The sequence below is a fragment of the Phascolarctos cinereus genome, unplaced genomic scaffold, assembly GCF_003287225.1.
Source record: "Phascolarctos cinereus isolate Bilbo 61053 unplaced genomic scaffold, phaCin_HiC Scaffold_8;HRSCAF=390, whole genome shotgun sequence".
Lineage (NCBI taxonomy): Eukaryota > Metazoa > Chordata > Mammalia > Diprotodontia > Phascolarctidae > Phascolarctos > Phascolarctos cinereus.
In genome coordinates this window covers 28197905-28220490 of record NW_027556291.1, presented here as the reverse complement: position 1 = coordinate 28220490, position 22586 = coordinate 28197905, and the positions used below count along the sequence as shown (strand labels likewise).

The following is a 22586-nucleotide window of genomic DNA, read 5'->3' as shown; positions in this document are numbered from 1 at the left end:
GATTACCTCCATTTAAGTGAGGGGAGATGCCAAAAGTCAGGCCCCAAGTCCGTGGCTGGGCTGAAACTAGAATCTAGGCATCCTAACTCCTGAGCCCAGGGCTTTCCTCAAACACACCTCCAGGAGCCCATACATAAAAAATCAACAAGAAGAAATGAATGAGCAGGCTTTTCCCTGCACAGGACATTAGCTGATGAGAAAGTTGGTTCCACCACCTTTCCAGCTTGATCAGACAGTGCAGGCGCTTTGTTACACCTATTCTATGGTCCTGCCCTTGCACTCACTGCTGCTCGGGCCAGGGGCTGCACTTGCTGGGCAGCTGGCAGACTCATTTATCTTTTGGGCTGTGCATTGATTTCCACCAAGGTAGGACTCAATCCACTTTAGGAAATCTCCTCCAGATGCGATCAATCTGTCACCAAGGCTTAATAGAAAAACCAGTGGAGTGGGCCCCCAAATGAATCTGCTTGCTGGGCCTGTACAGCACCTTCAAGCTGAGAAGCTTTGGGAAGCTGTTTCCAAGTAAATCAACCCATCAGGACAGAAGAGAAGTTGGTTCACATGGGGAAATTAATCTCCTTTCTCCTACCTCCCTTGGCCTTAATGACTCCAATTGTTTTTCCAGAGTTTTAGAAGATATTTTTCAGCTGAATTTTGCTGCTCTTGAAGGGTCACTAAACCACAGCTTACGACAACATGGGTGATCAATCCTAGAGGATGCTGGTACAGTGAAGGAAGTGCTTGGGGGAGGGAGGCGGCTGCCTTTGCCCCCTCTGTTCTCTCCTGTCCTTAGCCAGAGGAGCATATGAGATCCTTGAGCTTGGGAGCTTACTGTGTCTTACTGGAACTCTTGGCCCTGGGCCTCTTAGTGGAAATGCTCGTGTTATAGAAATAATAACTGTCATGTCTGCAAAACCCTTTACATAGCTTACTCCCCCCTTTGAGCCTTTTAATAACATGGTGACATAGGTATTATGGGTATCATTACTCCTCTTTTGTAGAGGATGAAACTGAGGCTCAGAGACAGGTAGGCATTTGATCAGAGTCACATAGCTAACCAGTGTCAGAGGCGAGATTCAAACATGGATCCAAGCCCAACACTGCCCCTCTTCTAGAGGTCAAAAGGGGCTTCTATTTCTGTGCTTACTCATCCTTCTGGGCCTACGTAAATGAGAGTTGGGGCTCCCACTTTCAGAGCGGAGAGAAAAAGGCCACAATGCTGATATGGGACTGAATTATGGGATTTTGGTTTCACAAGCTCCCCATGCGCTTGCCCTTTCCCTTCCTATCAGCCACCACAAAGGAGCTAAAATCTGCTGGTTGATAATTGATCAGCAAGTATGCCAATGACCTCTAGAGAGAACTCAACTCCCTGGGCCTTTAAGGGTACCATTGAGTCACCTATAGGTCTTCACCTTAGGTAATTGGTTCCCATTCCAAACAATCCCTTGTAGCCCACTCAGCTTGGGAAAGACCATTTCCTCCTGTTCATTATGGTGGGACACAAGACCAGGGGCATGGCTGGGCTTGGGTACCATCAAAGGAGGGAACAGCTCCCCAGACAGCCATGCCCACAGCCTTGGAGTAGGCAGGCTACAAGTTTCTCCACACCCTCGAAATCCGCATTGGGGTGGAAGGAACATCTGGAAAGTGAACAACTCAACAGACAGATTGCTCATAAACCATCCCATTCCTCTGAGGTTTGTCTTCTTTGAGGGTGGGGCAGATGTCTCCCTGACTCAAGGGCCCACTTTTTCTCCTCCTCTGGCTTGGGAACCACATGGCTTCCCAGGAGGAAATCACACTCCATCAGCTGTCACTTTCTTCTTCTCATCCAGGTGGAGGCAGGAGAATGCCATCCAGTTCAACCTCCCAGCTAACATCCATCTTCCTTGTGTTATGCCCCCTGCCCCTTCCTCCCACAAATGAGCTCCTCCCAGATCCCTAATCTGCAATCCCAGCTATCCGCCTCCCTTTCTCAGGATGAATGCCCAGAGCAGAAACTGGGGGGAAGGGTAATATTGAAAGCTAAATTAACATTTCCAGCATCACAACCAAGAGGACAAAAGATGCTCACTTTCATGACATCATGAAGGGTCAGGAGAACTGAAGTCCAAATTAGGCTCTACCACAAACTTGTTGTATATCCTTGGCCAAGTCTTTTCCTTCCTCTGAGCTTCAGTTTTCTCCTTTGTAAAATGAAGATATTAAACTAGGCACTTTCTGAAGTTCCTCCGTGGTCCAACATTCTATGGTTCTGTGACCTCTATACTGTCAGCCCCAAAGAATCTGGAATTGCTATCATCTGAAAAAAAAGATTGGACTATTCTACTTGGCCTCAGTGGACAAAACTAAACTTAGTCATTGGGTGATCCAGAAAGACAGCCTTTGGCCCAAGAAAGAAAAACTTCCTAAAAATCATGGTTGTCCAAGAGTCCAATGGGCCGCCTTAAAAAGTAGTGAGTTCCTTGTCACCAAACATCTTCAAATGCAATCAGGATGATCATTTGTCAGAGAGATTTTTAAGGTGATTCTTGGCCAGGTATGGGTTGGACTAGATGATTTCTGAAGTCCCTACTCTGAGATTCGAGGAGAAAGGACTAAGAATAGGTCAGGAACAACAAGAGCTGGAGTCTTCCTTAAGGACAGGGAAGTGCCACATTTACTAAGCTCACCCTAGGATTTGATGCCAGGTTGTGCTCCAAGAAGCTTTGTCAAGAAGACACCACTCTGCCCCCCCCCCAGAAAAAGCCATCATCCATACAAAGACCTTCTGCTTTCACCACCATGAAGACCCAACCATTTTCCATGGGGGCAGTGCTCTTGGTAACCAGAAGCTGTCCAGAGCTGAAGCTCAGAGAGAAGGGCAGAACCAGAGCCAGCCAGCCTCTCCTGCACCCCAGAAGGCTCTTGGTCTCAACCCCTGACTGGTCCTACTCTTAGCCACACCCTCAGGCAGAACAGCACATTCATGGAGTGGTCGAGACCAGATGGGAAAAACAGAAGGACTCTGACAATAAATAAAACAGTGCCATATCTAGGGGGAAAGTCGCCACATCAACATTCTGCTGCTTACTAAATATTTCTCCAAGGCTCCCCAGAGACAGAAACAAGCAATAGTGAAGCTCAGCTATCAATCAGTCAGTCAACAAGCATGTATCAGGCAATAGTCTATAGCTTCTGCAAAGCTCCTTGGGGGAGTTAGTCTTGGAAGTCCCCAGACCTCTTCTCTTGGGTACCTGCAGTTCGAGTGCTTAGCTAATGACTTCAAATTCTGAACGGCTAACTTTCCTTTAGCTTCGGATAATCAACAAATGTAGACTTGCATGAGTTGACACTCAGTTTTGCTTTTTTTTTTAATACAGCCAAAACTCTTTACTTTATCCTTTATAATGACCAAAGCATAAGTATTGAGTGAATCTGACATCAGATCATAGGATTGGAGATTTGGAGTTGGAAGAAAACTTTGAGGCCATCAAATATATTCCTGATGTTTATTTTTTTTGGAATGAGGACACTAAAGCCCTGAGTTAGGTGACTTGCCCAAGACCATACGAGTAATGTTATTACCTGCAATTTGACACCAGGTCTCTGATTCTAAATCTGGAATTTTCCCAAAACTCTAGCGTGCCATCATCAACGTGGATGTTCCTCCACTGAAGCAGATTACAACTCATTCCTACCTTTCTATTCTCTGAAGTTCTTGTCTGTGTTCTTCCCTAGATCCTTCACAGAAGATCTTCCAAACATGTGAAGGTCTTCCTCTAGGCTTCTTTACATTTTGTGGGCACCAAGGTAGCATTCAGCCTCTCTACCTATTACTCCCCAGCTCTCACTTCATGGCCAGCTAACTCGCTTTCCCATTTATATGGCTCCAAACCTATGTTCCTCCCAGCACTTCTTGTGCATAGGTCAACCATTGTTACAGGCTACTTTCACTTAGCCTGAATCTCCCTGTTGCCCATTAGATCATCTGCATCTTCAGTTGCCTAGAGACTGTGGTGCTCCAACATTTACAACTACAGAGCATCACCAGAAAGACATGTCTATTAAAAGAACAGCTTTCCATGGTGGGGAACAGCTCAAGATCATTAAAGGCACTGCATGGCTTCCCAAATACAATCTACACCCCTTTCTTCTCCTACTCAGCTCTGGGCTCAATCCATTGTCCACCCAAAGAATCTGACCTAGACGTGCGTACTAATTCAATGGATGTGCCATCCAATGGTACATCTCAGTCTGGACGGTGGACATTTCTTTATGCATTTTGATTTTCCTATGCGGATTGTTGGGGTGATCTGTTTTGAGTAAGCACAGACCTCATTGAGGAGGCCCTATAATGTTCTGAGACTCGATTCGACTAGCACAATGTCATCCACAAACTGGAGCATGTAGATGACCTCACTGTCTACTCCCTATTACACCTGGATTCTCTGGAGGAGCCCTTCCAAGTCAATGGCACCTGACGTTGATTAGCACACATCTCCCAGTCCTATGCCTTGCTCAGTGTTCATAATTATCACGGAATCCTGACTGATCTTAGCATATGCATGAGAGACTCCTTGTTGGAAGAGAGACATTAAGGCTGAGTTTTGTTCTACCAAATCAAATGCCTGTTTGTGATCAGCAAGTAACCAAAATAGCTGGACCTTGTTTTCCCAGCACCTTGCAATCAATTGTGTGGCTAGAAAGATGTACTCTGCTGAAGAGAATTGTTTATGGTTCTCTACAATCCATACAGGAAAAATTCAATGATGAATAAGGCCTACTGCACAGACGAGGACATGCAATTGGATGGCCAGTCTGTTGGGTTCATATATCACTACACATATCTAGGACAAACACTGCAGATAAATAGCACGTCAGGCCCATAACTGAATAGGGAGAAGAGCAGAGGCTAAATTGCTTCTGGGAAATCACTCAGTTCTTTTACTGAGTCATATGCTTTTTGGTAATCAACAAGTAAGAAACCCAGCAGGATCTTGTATTTTTTGTACCTTTCTGTTAATTTTGTGACTGTAAAGATGGCGATCTGTTATAGAAAATTATTTGTAAAGGCCTGCCTTGTCTGTTTCCTTCTCGTAGTTTCATCAAGGGATACCCCAGATACAGCTGTAGATCATTCTAACAAAGATTTTATACATATGAAAAATTAGGCATATGGCTCAGTAATTATGGATGTGCCTTCAATTGGCTTTTTTGGTTAATAATATAATCTATAATCTTTGGTTAGTAATATAGTCTGGGATTTGTTTTTCCTGACCTCTCGGTGTCCTCTTCTCCCCTGAGGTCTTTTAAGACAATTCCTCAATGTCCTCCAGGACGTGTTCTTACTCTGCTTCACCATCCTTGCCAGCTTCAATGCCACAGTCGCTGTTTAAGAACGTTGATGAGCTGAAGGGTGTTCAGAGGAGGGCAGGTAGGATGGTGAAGATCCTTGAGCGCATGACACAAGAGGAAGACACGAAGGACCGATGCGTGTTTAATGGAGAGAAGGGGAGACTCAGGGAATGGCATGAAAGTGTCTTCAAATATTTGAAGGGATGTCACATGAAGGGTTGGCCTTGTTCTTTTTGGTCTCGGGGGGCACAGCCAGGAACACTGGGTGGAAGCTGCTGAGATTCCAATTTCAGCTAGGAATCAAGAAAAACTTTCTGATGATTAGAATGGTCAAAACATGAATCAGGTTGCTTTTGTGGGCGATGGGTTCCTCTTCCTTGGAGGCAGTCAAGCAGAAACTGAAGGACTACTTATTGTGGGCTTCGGTGGTAAATTATTGCCTATGGCAACCCAACAGTAGCTAGTTGACCAGTTACAGAGAGTCCCCATGTGATCAGGTGTTGTCAGAGCTTCTTCACCAAGTCCCATGTCCCTACTTTTCTGTAAATCTCCTTCAGCAAAATGATCAGCAAACATTTATTATCCACCTACTATGTGCAAGTTGCATAGTGAAAAGAACAAAATAAAAAGCCTCTGCCTTCAGGGAGTTTACATTCTATAGTATTTACCTACACACAAGTAAGTAAATGTAAATTTGTGTTGTAAAGCAACACACAGTAATTTCAAGAGGGAATGAGCTAGCTAATAACTGGGGGGAATCAGGAAAAGCCTTGTATAGGAGGTGGCATCTGTGTCGTGATTTGGAGGAAGGTAGGGATTTTACAAGACAGAGGTGAGGAGGGAGTGCATTCCAGGCATGGGGAGAGGCCAGCTGTGCAAAGGCAAGGAGGTAGGAAATTGAACATTGTGCACAAAGAACAGCAAGCAGGCCATGGGACTGGAATGGGAAGGAATACAGGGAAATAAAATAAAACAAGACTGGAAATACAGATGGGAATCAGATTGTGGAGGGCTTTAAAAGTCAAACTTAGGATTTTATATTTTATCCTGGGGCAATAGGGAGCCACTGAAGATTTTTGAGTAAGGGGGTAATGTGGTCAGATCTGGGTTTTAAAGATATCACTTTGGTGGCCATGTAAAAGATGGATTGGAGAAGGAAGAGACTGGCTCTTATTCCATTCTCTACTAACCTTTCTCTTATGAAGATCCCAGATCAATTCTTTCTGCCTTCCAGGAGCCCAGAGCTCATCTGCCCCCTAACACAAGGCCCCCACTCCAGCTGAGTGTCCAACGCTATTCCCCTAGCTTCCCTTCCCAACCAGCTCAGGAATGGTTGCGTATTGTTCAGCACTCTCTTTGGAGGAATGAGCCATCTGCTTAGATGACCCCAGCCTGCCATCGTCAGCAATCTGCCTGACATCTGCATTCTGGCCTTCTTCTCAAAGGCAAAGGCTTCATCACCCTGAATACAAGTGACAAGAAGACACCAACTCTAGGTTTCTCCCACCTACCCCATTCCTTTTCAGCATCCATTGAGCCAGCTTCATTTAATTGCCCTCAAATCTGCAGAGAAGGCAAATAGGGGACCTGATAATATGCAGTGAGGCTGAGAGGAGTGATGGTACCCCAGCAGAGATTAGACATCTTAGTGTGATGGGAAGAACACTGTACTTGGAGTCAGGAGGCTTGGGTTTGAATCCTGTCTCTGAAATTTGTTTACCTATGGGACCATGGGAACATGTCATTCCCTTTTCCTGAGTCTCAGTTTCCTCATCTCTAAGATGAGGCTAATACTCCTTGGCCTTCCCACTTTATGGGCTTGTGTCAAGGAAAGTGCTTTGTAAGCCTTAAAGCACTTGGGAAATAGGAGTTATTTTTAATCTGGCCTTCTATCCAAGGAGCAGGAATGAGCCGACCAGAGTGACTTCCAGATCATAGCATGGGGGCAAGGAACCCAGGTGACCTGCCCCTCAAAATTCCTAGCCACAATCCCACTCTGGCCACTTACTCTGTTCTTGTTAGAATCCTTCTTTCCCACCGAACTCTACCAACTCACTTGGGGTTCTGGGCCATTTCTTTTGTGGGTCCAACCCATTCTAGTTGTCTCGTTGGCCATGAATCTGATTGGAATCCCCCTAGGAACTTCAGTCCTGAGCTGTCTCATCCACAGAATACTGAGCTGAAAATAAGATGACCTGACCCAGATTCTAGCCCCACTTCTGCCCCTTACTAAAAGCTTCTCTCCTCTAAGCCTCAGTTTCCTCATCTGTAAAATGGGGATAATGGTCCCTACCATGATGCCCCTCCCCATTACAAAGAAGGCAACCTAAAATAACTGGACTGGAAAGTTCGATGCTCTAATCCCTTGCCCTCTGCCTGAATAATGCTTAGGAAATGATCTTTCCCCAACCCGGTTCATTGATGCTTTGTTCTTGTCCAGAAGACTCCTGATTTTGTATGTAAAAAGGCAGCACCTGGGGCCCAATCCCAGTCTGACATGTCTGCTGATTCCTGCCCAGGCCGCCAATTTGCCCAGACACCCACTAGAATCAGAAGCCGTGACAAGGATGATATGCTCAGTGAGCCAGAGCCTCTTACTAAAGGCAGTTATTCCCGGCTAGAGGGTTCCATGACGCTGCAGAGGAAGATGAATTAGCTCTTTCAGGCCCTCTGGGTGCCAGCCCATAGACTGGCAATTAAGTCCAACTGACCAAACATTCCCTAAGTGCCGGGCTCTGAGCTCCAGAGAAAAGGCTTGATCTCTGCCCTCAGAAAACTTGTGATCCAATAGAAAGGATCCAGTGTATAGACAGCTAAGGATACTATGAGGCAGAGTGAGACAGAGCAAAGCATGCTAAGCTGATTTGAAGAGGAGCTCGCTTTCTGTTAGCGGGGAGAATCAAGATCAGAGAAAGGAGGAGATGGTCCTTGAGTTTCATCCTGGCTGAAGAACATCATTTTGCCTGGCCTAGAGCACAGATTGAAACCTGGAAGGGACCTCCAAATTCATCTCATCCAATTTCCTCATTTTCCACAAAAGAAATCTGAGGCCCACAGAGATCCAATGATTTATCCAAGGTTACACAGGTAGAGCCAAGATTTGGACCCAGGTCCTCTGAAAGCAGAGGCAAGGTTCTTTCCCTTGGAGATCCCTTGAACCAGATACAATGTCTTAGCAGCCCAACTTCCCCAAGGTCCCCCCTCTCCCCTTCTTTGAACCCAGTAACTTTGGCACATACAGGATCTGTTTGATCTGGTTCTGGTGGGAAAAGGCCTTTGTTTGGTTATCCAGACAAGGGCATCCATTGCATTCCAGGCTACCAAAATGGCTTGAGGAAGGGTTTTAAATCTTACAAAGAAAAGGCTCGAGGGAGTCATTGAATCAGGGGCCTCAAAGAGATCTCCAGAGGCCCTCCACCACTCTTATTAATAGCTTCCAAAGAGCTGTATTTGCTACGGAGTCCTGACAGGGCCCAAATGTCCCCCAGCTCCCCTTTCAGCTGGATTTGTCCTGTATTGATCCACTCATCAGAGAAATGCAAGGAAGCAAGGCTATTAGTGGGATTGTGGTTAATTCTGGAAGAAAGTGATAAACCCAGTGGACGGATGGGCTAGCCTGATGCCTTAACCCTTTCCTCTAGGCCCAAGAGGCACAGAGCAGGGCACATCTCCTATGCTCAGTCCTCCCAGATCTGGATTTGGAGAATCATGGGGGGACTGAAGCTTTTTAGTAAGAAGTAGAGTGGAAAAAATGCTGTCAGAGGACCTGTGTTCAAAATCCTGTCTTGGGGGCAGCTAGGTGGCACAGTAGATTCAGCACCGGCCCTGGATTCAGGAGGACCTGAGTTCAAATCCGGCCTCAGACACATAACACTTACTAGCTGTGTGACCCTGGGCAAGTCACTTAACCCCATTGTCTAACCAAAAAACAAAACAAAAAAAAAACCCTATCAAAATCCTGTCTTAATAATACTTCTTGTCAGTCCTCTGTCTTTCCTCAAACAACATTGCATTTACTCATCTGCATGCATATTCTAGAAGTAACCCCCAGTGAAACAAGCTCATTGAAGACAGGCCCTAGATGACCTTTCAGGTGCCTTCCAATTCTAACCCTTCGACAACGTAGCTATGATGACTCGGTAACAAAGCTAGGATGACTTTTTATATCCACAGGGCCTGCCGTATAGTAGGTATTTAATAAATGTTAGTTAAATTGCCTCCATGCCTTTGCCCATAAGCCCCAATTTGTGAGGAAACTCACTTAACCAAAGGTCTAGAACCAATCAGCCCCAAGAGGTGAGTGACCAGAGAAGCACATAAGCCATGCCTAGGTCACTTCCCACTCTAGAAAATAGGTATAGACAAATCTTCTCAGGCCACCCAGGCAACATAAAGAAGCCCTGCACGCAAGGTGCCCAGCTGCCGCCATCCCCTCTCCTATCAGTACACAAAATACCAATCCTGCAGAGTGTTTCTAGACTAGAAACTGAGGAAGCTCAGCCAGTGAATTACTCACGTTTTGAGTTTCAAACTGAACAGTGCCCAGGGCTTCTGAGGTAAAGGCAATTCTCCCTGCTGCTGGCTGCTCCTGCTGCCTCTGCCAGGAAAAGCCAGGCTGAGCTCCCCAGGGAAGATCATGTTCTTTGTTAGCAGGAATATGCCATGAGCTGAACACTGTTGCTCACTTCCAAAGGGGAAATACCCCACGTGAAACCCAAGAAGGCTGCAAGTCCTGACCCACTGCCCGAGGGACACTCCTGATGAAAGCTGCCAAGCCCAGGCAGAGAGACAGGGCCAGCGGGCCACTGCTGCTGAGGTTTGCCCTTCCAAAAGGTAAATGGTGACACATTTCTATACTAAAGCTACCTAAGGATAGAGCTTCATGGGGAAAACAGTGAGAAAGAGGCCCAAGCTCCCATTAAGCACAACACAAGACTTTCTCCCATAACCCTCACCATAGACCAAAGGCCTAGTCTCCAAGATCCAAAGACTGAGACCATGCTAACTGAACATGGCCTATGCTACTGTAACAGCACAGCTCAGGGCATTTGGCAGATGACAGCAACTAATATGGTACATGATTCCCACCTAGAGACTCACCTCCGAGCCCAGGTCTTAGCCGGTTGTCATAGCCATCCAACAGACGGTCCAGAATCCTGGTAAAGATGGTAATGTTGTCAGTACTGTCATCCGGAATATCTGGACCATGCTTTGGAGATAGCCTAGAGCATTGGAAGAAAAAAAACAAATGTAAACAGGAGATATAATCCCATGCCTTTACTCAGGCCCACTCTCTTCATCTTCTTTGAAATTTCTTAAACCCAGTTCTCACTTTCTCCAGGAATATTGTCCATCTTTCTCTGATATGACCCTGTGTCTACAGCCTGGGACAGAAATGTCTCCTGCCATTCAGCACAAAGATAATGTGGGAGACATCTCACTGACTTAGTACTGACTGCAGTTTTCTGGATTCCATAGCCCTCCAGCCAGATGATGGTGCCAGGGCCCAAGCTGGTTTACCGTTGCAGCCTCTGGCATCAGGCACCAAATGTATGATGGAGAAATTAGGCAATCTCCAAGTCCAGCCTGGACTATTTTGCAGAACTACCCCTTAAAAACCCTTTGGGATTCCTTTTGGGACATTCAGAGCTACAGACTCTGCAAGAGTTGAGGGTGAGGCACTAGGGGGGTCATAGAAAGGAGGCAGGCTTCAGAGTCTAGTCAAAGCAGAGCAAAGATACAGGGCTATCGGTTGTTGCTCAAATGAAGAATACAGGCCTGGGAAAATGGCAAGGGGGGAGAAATGGATGTAACGACTTGTAGGCCTGAGAGATGGGGTTCCCAGAAAACCTTGGAAGATCAAAAAACCAAGGCTAAAAAAAGAATGAAAGACCATATTCAGTGATCCTGGCTTCCTACAAAGCCCTGGGGAGGTGGCTGCAAGAGGATTCATGGCCCAGAAGGTTTCTCATCCCTAACTGTGAGGCCTCAGCCTCCCCAGCAACATGGTAGTGGAAAAGAGCCCAGGTTGAGTGCTAGGAAGCTAATGGAAAATGAGAGGGGCCAAACTGCCAGGATAAACTGAGTCAGCTTCTTGATACCACTACTTGGTCAAATGATCTCAGAGAACTCTTGCAGCTCACCCAGCCCAAGCCCACCACTTTACAAATGGGGAAACCAAGGCCCAAAGTCACCTAGGTAGTCAACGAGGAGAGCCAGGGCTTGATCTCACTCCAAACCCTGTGCTCTTTCTGCTCCAACCAAATTTGTATTCCCTAGCATAATCATAAAATATTAGAGTTGGGAGGCCCCTTAGATGCAGAGAGGGAAAGGGACTAGGCTAAGCTCCCCAGCATCCCCTCCTATGGAAGTTCTTCTGTCATGGCAAACATCTGGCCTAGTTCAGGCAAGGGCTACAGCATCTCAACTTTGTACTTCTTGTCCATGGCAAATTTTTTTATAGCATAAAAACAAGGCAAGTGAAGGAGGAAGAAAGAATCCAAGGAGGGTCAGGCCAGCACACTCCCAACCTCAAGCAATGTGTGTGGTTTCCTGGATCCCCTCTCCATCTAGAGAAGGCCAACAGGGAAAGCTCTGAGCCCCACCCCAAGCAACAGTCCCCTTCCCAGCACTCAGCAAGCCTCCTGATTGATGGGAGACAGAGTGGGAGTCAACAGAGTAAAGCCACCATGGGCAACTAGGAGCCAGAGGGAAGGATGACAAATCACTGCTCTGCAGTTAGAGGAAGAGAGGAAAGGGCCCATGAGGAATGGCAGCTTAGCAGATGGATTGTGGGAATTGGTGCAAGAGCCTCATCTGGTGGGGGCTGGAGTCCAGAGCTGACAAATCCATGTGCTCCTGCTAAGGAGAGAAAGAAATGACCTGGAAGCGGGCATTGATTAAGATGAGTGAGCAAAGTGACCACTAGACACACAAATGATTGTTAATGGCTTTGTAAATTGTGCCCATCTATTTCCAAAAGGCCAGGCTGAGACTCCATGGGGTCCCCTGATATTCCTGCCTACCCCGGTCTGGGCCCAAGTAATGGCTATGCAAAGGAAGAAAACATACTGTGTCACTATTCCATAATCCTTTGCTTTATATTGCTTTTTCCTTTTTTCTCCTTATCCCATTACACTATTGGGAGATGTCGGGAAGAGGGGGATTTTGGCCTCTCTTCACTTCTAAGAATTTTTAATTCTATGATTTAAAGTTCATTTCCAAGGAAGAGAAGGGACAATGAAGGGAGACGGAAGATAAGGGAGGGGAAGGGAGAAGAGAGGGAGAGGGAAGCTAAAGGAAGGGAAGGGGGAAGGAAAGAGGGAAGGAGGAAAGGAAGGGGGAAGGGAAGAGGGAAGGGAAAGGAAGGGAAGGGAAGGGAAGGGAGTAGGGAGGATATGGGGGAGGGAACATGCCAAAAGGAAGCAGGTTCAAATCCTCTTTGTTTTTCTTCTCCAAACAAGGGATGGTAGTTCTCGCGTGTTGTTTGGGTCATCCTCATTTTACCCAGCATCCAACTATGCCTGTTCAATCTGAGGATGTCCTCAGTACTGTGCCCATCTCCCAGGTGTGGCAGAAGAGGCAGCTCCCCCGTCCAACCAAGGATTCTGAGCACAGTGGAAAGGCCTGCAGAATTCACTTTCTTCCAACCCCTCATTGTACAGCAGGGAGCAGGTAGAGAGGAGTGAGGCCCAGAGTAGGAAAATAATTCATCAAGAATCACACAGAGAGTGGCAGAGCCTGGTATAGAACCCAGGCCTCCTGACTCCCAGTACAGCCCCATGCCATGCTGCCCCCTCTTACAGGAACACAAATGCTCATCAAAATTTATGGCCACTCTCTGTTTGGTCTATGACAAAGTGCCACTGGTGTTTCTCCATTACAGATTTAATGTGAGTCCCTTTTAAGACAGGAGTTAATTAATGTTGTGATATAGCCCCAACCCTCTTTTCAACAGATCTCTCTGTGATCTTACACTCAGCTGCTAATGGATTTCCCGCCCGAGTTGAATGGATGGGAGCTTCTTGGTTCTCACTCAGTCCAGAAACTCCTTCTCTGGCAATGACTGAACCTCAGGCCATTCTGACTGAGACCAACCCTAGCACTGCCACCATGCTGACTACCCCGTGGCAGTGTAGACTAGCCCAGAGGCAGAGCATCCAACAACAGCCACACATGGACCCAAAGAACATCAGAGCTGGCAGGGTCAAGCCCCTCATTGGAGACAGAGAAGAAAACAAGACTCAGGAAGGGGAAGTAAGCAGAATGACGTAAGAGACGGCACTGAATTTGAAGGCAGGGACGTGGGGTGGAATTTTGGCTCCATTTACTGTATGCATGACTTTGGTCAAATTGTTTTCCTTCTCTGAGACATCATTTCCCTCTCTATTAAAAAGAAGAGGTTGAGAGCATGGAACATATTACCTATCAGATTTATGGATAGGAGATGAATTTATGAATAAACAAGAGATAGAAAGCATTGTGGGATGTAAAAGGGATAATTTTGATTACATTAAATTAAAAAGGTTTTTTACAAATAAAACCAATATAGCCAAGTTTAGAAGGAAAGCAGAAAATTTGGGCGGGGGGGGGGAGGAGAATAGACAGTTTCTCAGATAAAGGCCTTCTATCTTGAATACATAAAGAAATGAGTCAAATTTGTAAGAATATGAGTCATTCCCCAATTGGTAAATGGCCAAAGGATATGAACAGGAAGTTTTTGGAAAAAGACATCAAATCATAGTTATATTAAAAAATGTTCTAAATCATTGTTGATTAGAGAAATGTAAATTAAAACAACTCTGAGATACCATCCCATTCCTATCAGATTGGCTATATGATAGAAGGGGAAAATGACAAATTGGAGGGGATGTGGAAGAGTTGGGACACTACTACACTGTTGGTGGAACTGTCAACTGATCCAACTGTTTCAGAGAGCAATTTGGAATTATGCCCAAAGAGTTATAAAACTGTGTATAGCCTCTGACCCAGTAATAACTTCTATTAGGTCTGTTTCCCAAGGTGATCAGGGAAAAAAGAAAAGAACCTATATGTTCTAAAATATTTATAGTAGCTCTCTTTGTAGTGGCAAAGAACTGGAAATTGAGGGGATGCCTATCAATTGGGGAATAGCTGAACACGTTGTGGTATATGATTGTGATGGAATACTACTGTGCTATAAGAAATGATGAGCTGATTTATTTCAGAAAAACATGGAAAGACTTGCATGAAATAATGCAGAGTGAAATGAGCAGAACCAAGAGAACATAGTATACAGTAATAGCAATATTATTTCAAGAGTAACTATGAATGAGTAAGCTATTTTGAGTAATATGAACATTCAACTCAACTATGAAGGTGGAAAATGCTATTCATCTCCAGGAAAGAACTGACATATGGAAGTTTGTATTGTATGGTTCCACACACGTATCTGTGTCAAATGTTGACCTTTTCTAATGAAGGGTTGGGAGGGAGGGAGGAAGACAATTCAGTGCTCAAAATGCAATATAAAGTGAATATTTAAAAAAAAAAAAAAAAGAAGGGTGAATTTGACGATCTCAAAGGTCCTTTCCAGTTCTGGAGCCTATGAAGTGATTCACTCAAGGTCATACTTCAAATTAGCAGGAAAGCACCAGAAATTTTTGACCTCAAGACCAGCATGACATCTTACTGTTTTGTTCATAAGAGATGTTCTAGAATCTTCCCTAAAGATGGCTAGGGAAAGGCTAACTGCCTTCCGGCTAGACTGCACCCACAACATCTTTAAAAGAGAGCTGCCTTCTTCTTAACTATCCCCTCCACAGTGGGAAGGCACCTAGAAGCACCTGGCTGTTTGAGGAATGTTGCCTCAAAAAGCTTTCTGCCTGTTCCCTCCAACCAAGTCCTGCATGGCTACTTAGCAACTGGATATTGCATCCAGGGAGAGAGTTAGACAGATTTGGGGAGGAAAACATGTATGGCTGACCAACCAGATCATGTTAGTCCATTTGTTCACTAGAACTCATTTTCTTGCTGGATTTCAGTAAAGGCTGGTGTATAATGGGACTTCAATTTCCAAACACATCGTCTGTCCAATATGTGCATGTTTGGAATATTCAGAGCATATTTTCTCCAATGAACAATATTTAGAGTCATACGTGGGCTCCTGAGCTAGCCCACAAAGGCCTATTTAACCCAGAACATGGCAGAAAAATCTCTGTATTAGGACTATTGGTCAGTTACATTATGGAGGTTGTGAGTGTTCACACCCAGCTGGGATCTTGAAACGAAAGTGGGGGAGAAAGCAAAGCAGCTTCAGCTCTAAGATTAAAGGTCACCGGCCAGTTTGCAGCTCTTTGGCTCATCACCCAGATCAGAGATTCTGCTTGCCTCCCAGAATGAATAGCAGTACTCTTTTGTTTCTGGGATCAATCTGACCTTTGGCCTTAAGTCCTTGTCTTCCTATAGACCTTCTGCATCTACTCTCCATGTCACCCTCATTCTTGAGTAGCTTTACTCCAGATCCTGGCTGTCCTCTCCTGCCCTGAACCATGCCACATGAAACAAAAGGAAACACGGTAGCAATGTGAACCCCTACCCCCTTGATCAGACCATGGTACAAGTTAGCCATCCTTATGAGTAGAGTGGAGGCTAGAGGTCTAGAAGGGACTTTATCAACTTTATAAATGAGGTCAACCCCATCATTTTATAGAGTAGGAAAACTGAGGCCAAGAGAGAGGAAGAGACTTGTTCAAGTCACACAAGTAGCAAGTAGCAGACTCAGGATTAAAAACCCAGTTCTTCTGATGCCATAACAACCACACTGTGCCAACTCTAGGAGCATTTGTAAAGTCAGTTTTATATATATATATATATATATATATATATATATATATATATATATATATATATATATATATATATATATATATATATATATATATATATATATACACACACATGTATAAACATATGTTGGGGCCTGCCTGCTGCATATTGATTTAAAAATTAGTACACACGCCTAGACAGAGTAATCACCTGGCTTCTTTGTGCTCATGCTTTCATGTATGTGAAAAACAGTGTGATCGGTACACTGCCTTGGTCAGGCCACATCTGGAGCCTTCAGCTCCAAGTCCCACCGTTTAGATGGGAGATTGGGCAGCTACAGAGCAGGCATCGGAGCATGACTAGGGTGGTGAGAAGTCACAGTCAGACTAGGTAAGAGAAGATCTGAGATTTGGAAGAGATGATCACTGTCCTTGGACAGAGAACACAGGCAAAGAGGTGTCAAGATTGGAAAGTCAATCTGAAATCTAATCAGTGTGGAAAAGACAGAAGAGGTAGGAAGTTGTGGGAAGTAATTGGAAGTTAGATTTCTGTCCGAGTCCTACTCAAGGACAACAGTTGAAGGCAGCTTCTGTTTGCATATGAGATTGCAAAGGAATCTAAGGCAGCTCAGCAAAAGAGCAGCACAAGAAAATATAAGTCCCCTATAAAGAAAGCTTTGCTCATGACATCCAGAAGGGCAAACACAAGAAAAGTAGATGGTTTTGGCAAGAGACATAGCCACAAGAGCTACCGACAAGAATGACATGGGGCTGAGGACTTTACTTCCAAAAGCCATGGAGGCCAAAAGGAATTTTGAAGTGAATAGCAACAAATGTGCTGTTGGCATTGCCTCCAGTGCCACATAATGCTTATGTCCATGCAAAAATGCAAGTCAATCTTCCTTGGAGAGGAGACAGTGAAGAGCTAGAAGCATGCCTCTCTATTCTCTAGGGAAATGGTGAGAATAAAATGCTGCTTAGAAACTTGGGAGGAATTTTTTAAAGAGAAAACAAAGAGGGGAGAGAGTCAGAAAAGGCACAGAGGAAGCATAACCTATGTCAGGAGCCTGGAGGGAGGAACAATAAAGCACAGGGAAAGAATGGAAAAAAGAGGACCACTGAACATTTGGGATTGTAGAATAGGTTGAAGGCTTTTCCTGGAGAGAGAAGAGCTGAAACCTCATTAGAAGAAATTCTTTCTTGGGCTCCCAGAAATTATGATGGGGATATACAAGTGCCAGTATGAGAGAAGTCACCTAGGAAGAATCGGAGACAGAAGAGAAAGGACTGATGGCTGGTGACTCTGCTGAGGGATAGTGAGGCAGCCATACGTCAACCTTTACTCGTATCCGACTCTCCATGACCCCATTTGAGGTTTTCTTGGCAAATAGACTGGAGTGGTTTGCCATTTCCTTCTCCAGCCCATTTTACAGATGAGGAATTGAGGCAAACAGGGTACAGTGACTTGCCCACGGTCACCCAGCTACTAAGTATCTGAGGCCAAATTTGAACTCAGGAAGATGAGGCTTCCTGAATTTGGGCCCAGTGTTCTACCCACTGCATCACCTAGCTGCCCACAAACCTGACACGACTATGGCTTAAAATATAGGAACAGTGATATCTTGGTCAGAGATCAAATGCACATGTCAAGAGCCAGTAAAAATATATTTTCCTGGAGGCTTACAAAGCTGATCTAGTGGGATTTAAGTTGAAAATAGAAGGTGAGGCAGAAAAAACTACCCCCATATATCCGCCAAGCCAGGTACCACAGAGAGAATCAGAATTATTTTCAACCAGACCATCTCAGTGAGGGTAGTTACTAGTACAGAATTTCCTCTACCAATACAGATCAGCACCTTTTCTGTAACTTATGGCTTAGAGGTATCACATTAGGAAAAGAAAAGCAGCAGAGAAGAACAATAATTCACCAGACATAATAAAGGTGCCTGTAATAAAACCCAGAATCTCATCTGTCAGTGTGGTATAATAAACAGAATGCTGAACTTGGAATAGTGAAGATCTAACTTCAGAGCCTACCTCTGACACTGACTGTACAAAATCATGGGCAAGTCAATTAATCTCTCTGAGCCTCAGTTTCCTCATCTAAAAGCTGGGAATCATAATACCTATAGTACCTATGGCACAGGATTGTTATAAGGATCAAATCGGATAATAAACAAACTGCTTTTCAAAATTTCAAACACTACGTAAATATCAGCTATTATTGTCCAGTCTTTCAGTCATGTCCAACTCTTCGTGATCTCATTTGGGGTTTTCTTTCTCAGCAAAGATGCTGGAGGGGTTTGCCATTTCCTTCTCCAATCAGCTATTATTACTTTATTGTACCTACAAAAAAATGTGTGAACTATGGGTCTTAAACAAGGTAACTGGAGATCTTTAAAAAGAAGGGAAATATGATCTCCTAAGTATGAAGATTTTGTGGGATAGGACTCATGAATGTGATATATCTACAGAAAACTATTCAAATGAAACAGGATAAAAATGACGATGGAGTAGCATTGCCCTGCATGATAATAGCTAGCATTTATATATCACTTTAAGGCTTGCAATGCACCTTACAACAATATCTCATTTGGTCCTCACAACAAGCCTAAGAGATAGGTACTGTTATGATCTACAATTTACAGATGAGAAAACTAAGTCAGACAGAGGTTAAATGACTGGCCAGGGTCCCATAGCTAGTAAACCTCTGAGGCCAGATTTGAACTCTGGTCTTAGCTACCTCTAAAAAGTCAATCTCACAAGGAACTCTAAGAACTGGAGTGGAGAAACAAAGTGGAGAGCATTTGGGTGAGAATATCAATGGATGGATAAACAGAACGCATGATAAACAGACCACCCATCCAGAATGATGAAATAGATAAGTAGTTCAGGAAACACGTCATAAACCTAGAAAGAAGACATGGTATAGTTGTGATATAGGACTTCAGCTATCCAAACATCTACTGGAATCCTCACTATTTCAGAAGTGGAGCAAATAATAAATTCTTTACCTCCTTAATGATAATTTTTGTTCTTTAAAAGGTAGAGGAAGCAACAAGAAGAAATGTTCCTCTGTACATAGGTCTGAGCAACAAGGAGAAACTAGTTGCTGGGGTAAGAATTATGAAACCCTCAATAAGAAGAGAACCAGTCCATCTTAGCCTCTTCCCACCTTTGCTCTCTTTCCTTATCATAAATTCTGACGTGACATCTAGATTTTTAAAGAGCAAATTTCAAGGGTTCAAATAAAGTATGGATATTATTCCCTGGTCTAAAATTCCATAAGGAGATACAGTGCCAGAAAGATGGAAAGAACTCAAGAAATCCTGCATAAGCAATTCCAAAGGGGGAAGAAAAGAATATATTCTCTAAAGAGACCAATATAGAGGCATAAAGTTAATGTCCAACTTAGATTTTTTTAAAGGCACGTATGGGAGATGGAAGCAAGATCAGGGAGCCGTGATTAAACAGAAAAGAACAGAGTAGTACTGGAAGAATGCTATCAGGAAGACTAAAGCTCAAAGTGACCCGAAAAGAGTCCTAAATGCAAAAGGCAACACAAAGACCTTTTTTTTCCATATTAAGGGCAAGAAAAAGAAAGAGACAGATCAAAGAAGGTAATGGTTCAGGGTGGATGGGCAATGATAATATATGATGGTGAGAAGGAAGAACTACTCAGTTCATACTTTGCTTTGACTTTCTCTGCCAATGAAAATGATTTTCAGGACTAAGAAGGATGGGGGGAAAGGTGGTTGCTGTACAGATGACAGTGAGAATAAGTGAGGAAATGGGAAGAGCAATTAATTGCCTTTATTGAGCTCAAGTCATCAAGGTTGGATAAACTATATTTCGAGGCGATGGATATGATTGCAATCATTGCTGACGATTTATGAAAAATCACGTAGAACAGGAGAGGAGCTCTGGGACCAGAAACTGGCAAATGTCCCGGTTTTCCAAACAAAGAGCAGAGTAGAAACTACAGACTATAAGCCAGTGTACTTGACTTCAGCTCCTAACAAAATTGTAGGATGTGATTTGAATGTGAGCATTAGAAAATGAAGTTATGATCACTAAAAGCCAGCATGACTTCATTGAGAACAGGTCATGCCAGACTAATGTCCTCTTTCCAGTAGCAGGGTCACTAAACTAAGAGCTGAGGAAACTGTGATGGCGGCTGTCAATTGCTTTCCTGAAATGTAGATGTGCTAAATATCTCATACTATCCTTCTGTACAAGATAGTGCAATGGAAAGAAATCTAGATTTGAATCAGAGGACCTGGGATCAAATCCAGATTCTGCCACTTACTACTGCATGATCTTGGGGAAGTGATGGAACCTCTCTGGCCTTCATTTTCCTCACCTGTAAGTGAATGGGTTGGACATGATAACCTTAAAGTTCCTCCTATTTCTAAATCTTATGATATGATAAGATGGAAAGATATGGGCTAGAAGACAGTACAACCAGGTGGGTTGAATTAATGAATTAATATCATCTAGAAGAGAGGGTTCTAATCCATTAATTAGCCCTATGATTGTTGACATTTTTGCCAAAGGCTTGGATGAAGACGCAAATGGCATACATATCAAATTTGTTGATGATTTGAAGCTGGGCCAGGCAGATAAAATATTGAACCCAAAAACAGCTCAATAAATTAGAAAAATGAGCCAAATATAATGGGATGGAATTGAATAAAGATAAATGCAAAGTCTTATACTTAGGATCAAAAAGTCAATTAAACAAGTCCAGAATGGACAAAGCATTGCTAGATAACAAACACTGTGAAAAAGATAGAGTTTTAATAAACTCCAGGCTGAGTCAACAGTGTGATGTAACCATAGGGGAAAAAAAAAGCTAATGCAGTCTTCAGCTACATTAAATAAATGCCAGTGTCACAAATGAGGGAGGTGTTCAGTTTTAGGAGCTATATTTTAGAAAAATGCTGTAGGCCAGGAGGCTAATAGATTTAGTATAGCTTGAGTTAACATCCTTCCACCCACACACCAACAACCAGGGCTATCATGAGTCAGGAGGCTATGGAATAGATAGGGTAGTTTTAGTTATCTTTGACTCTAGATATATTAACCTGAAACCCAGGTCACTGTGGGCCCTTCAGGCAAGGAGTATATAAGATTCACTCTATAGGTCAAGAGGAAAACTTGCCGACCTTCCTTGTAGGCTACTTTTGCCTTCTTGGGGCTGCCTTTACTTGAGGGTCATTGAGTGTATTTTTATTAAAGTAGCATTTTCTTTGAACTCTCAGGATCCACATGGTCCATTGTAGCAGGTATAGGAATCATGCCCAGGACAAAAGGACATTGACAACCAAGGATGGGTCCAGAGAAGAATGACCAGGATGGTAAGGAGACCTATGACCATGCCATAGGAGGGTGAATGAGGGAACTAGGGATGTTTAGCATGGAGAAGAGAAGACTTAGGGAAGAATACTTAAATTTAAGCATTTAAAGGGCTGTCATGTGAAGAAAGATCGGATTTATTCTGCTTGATTCCAAAGGGCAGAACAAAGAATATGGAAGTTGCAGAGAAACTGATTTCAAACTAGATGGAGGGGGAAACTTCCTGATAAAAAAAAAAAGCTATCAAAAGTAGAAGGGCTGCCTTGAAAGGTAATGAGTTCTTTTTCACTCAAAGTAAGCAAGACAAAGCTCTCTGCCTGCTTTTCAGGGAGATTACAGCTAGGCCCTGCTTCTGAGGGTGAAGCCCTGAACATCCTTCCAGCTTTGAGCTTATAGAGTTCATGAATGTGCATATCCCAGATTCAAAATGGGTTCAAACTAACAGCATGAAATATAATGGAGGTTAGTGTAAAGTCATACATCTGGAGTCTAAAAATCCACTTCATAAGTCTAAGAAAGGAAAACAAATAACTTGATAGCAGTTCATGGGGGGGGGGGGAAGACCAAGGGGTTTTGGTAGACTACGAGCTCAATGTGAGTCAACAGTGGATCAGAGTCATCACCAAAAAGATCCGATGCCAATTACAGTCTGGTGTCCACATACCAAAGGTGATGGTCCCTTCATCCAGTGCTTATTGTAAGATGGGTCATATCTAGACTGTCCTATTTACTTCTGGGCAGCATATTTAAAGACATTGGAAAAGCTAAAAATGTCCAAAAGAAGGTGGGGGCCCTGAAAATATGTCTTATCAGGACGTAGTTGAAAGACTTAGAAAGGCTTAATCTATACAGTGGGGCCTCTTTGCTTGGGATCTAGGAATTTGTTTGGTTTTTTAGTATTCTGAAAACTGCATTTCAACATAATTGGTTTTCTTTGCAATCCTATGGATTTTACTTTGTGTTTAAAACATGATTCTGAGAAGGGAGCCATTGGTTTCACCAGATGTGACACACACTTACCAAAAAAAGGTTAAAACCCCCTGCTATACAGAAAAACAGACTTAGGAGAAGGAGTGGAAAGAA

At 43.8% G+C, this 22586-nt stretch overlaps 1 protein-coding gene across 1 annotated transcript in view; it reads right to left on the bottom strand.

Moving 5' to 3' along the window:
• Positions 1–22586, bottom strand: part of GABRA3 (gamma-aminobutyric acid type A receptor subunit alpha3) — a 162467-nt gene that overhangs the window by 106657 nt on the left and 33224 nt on the right. Inside the window, exon 3 of the mRNA XM_020975081.2 lies at positions 10441–10562. Coding sequence (XP_020830740.1) covers positions 10441–10562 — 122 coding nt within the window. The remainder of the gene's footprint in view (positions 1–10440; positions 10563–22586) is intronic.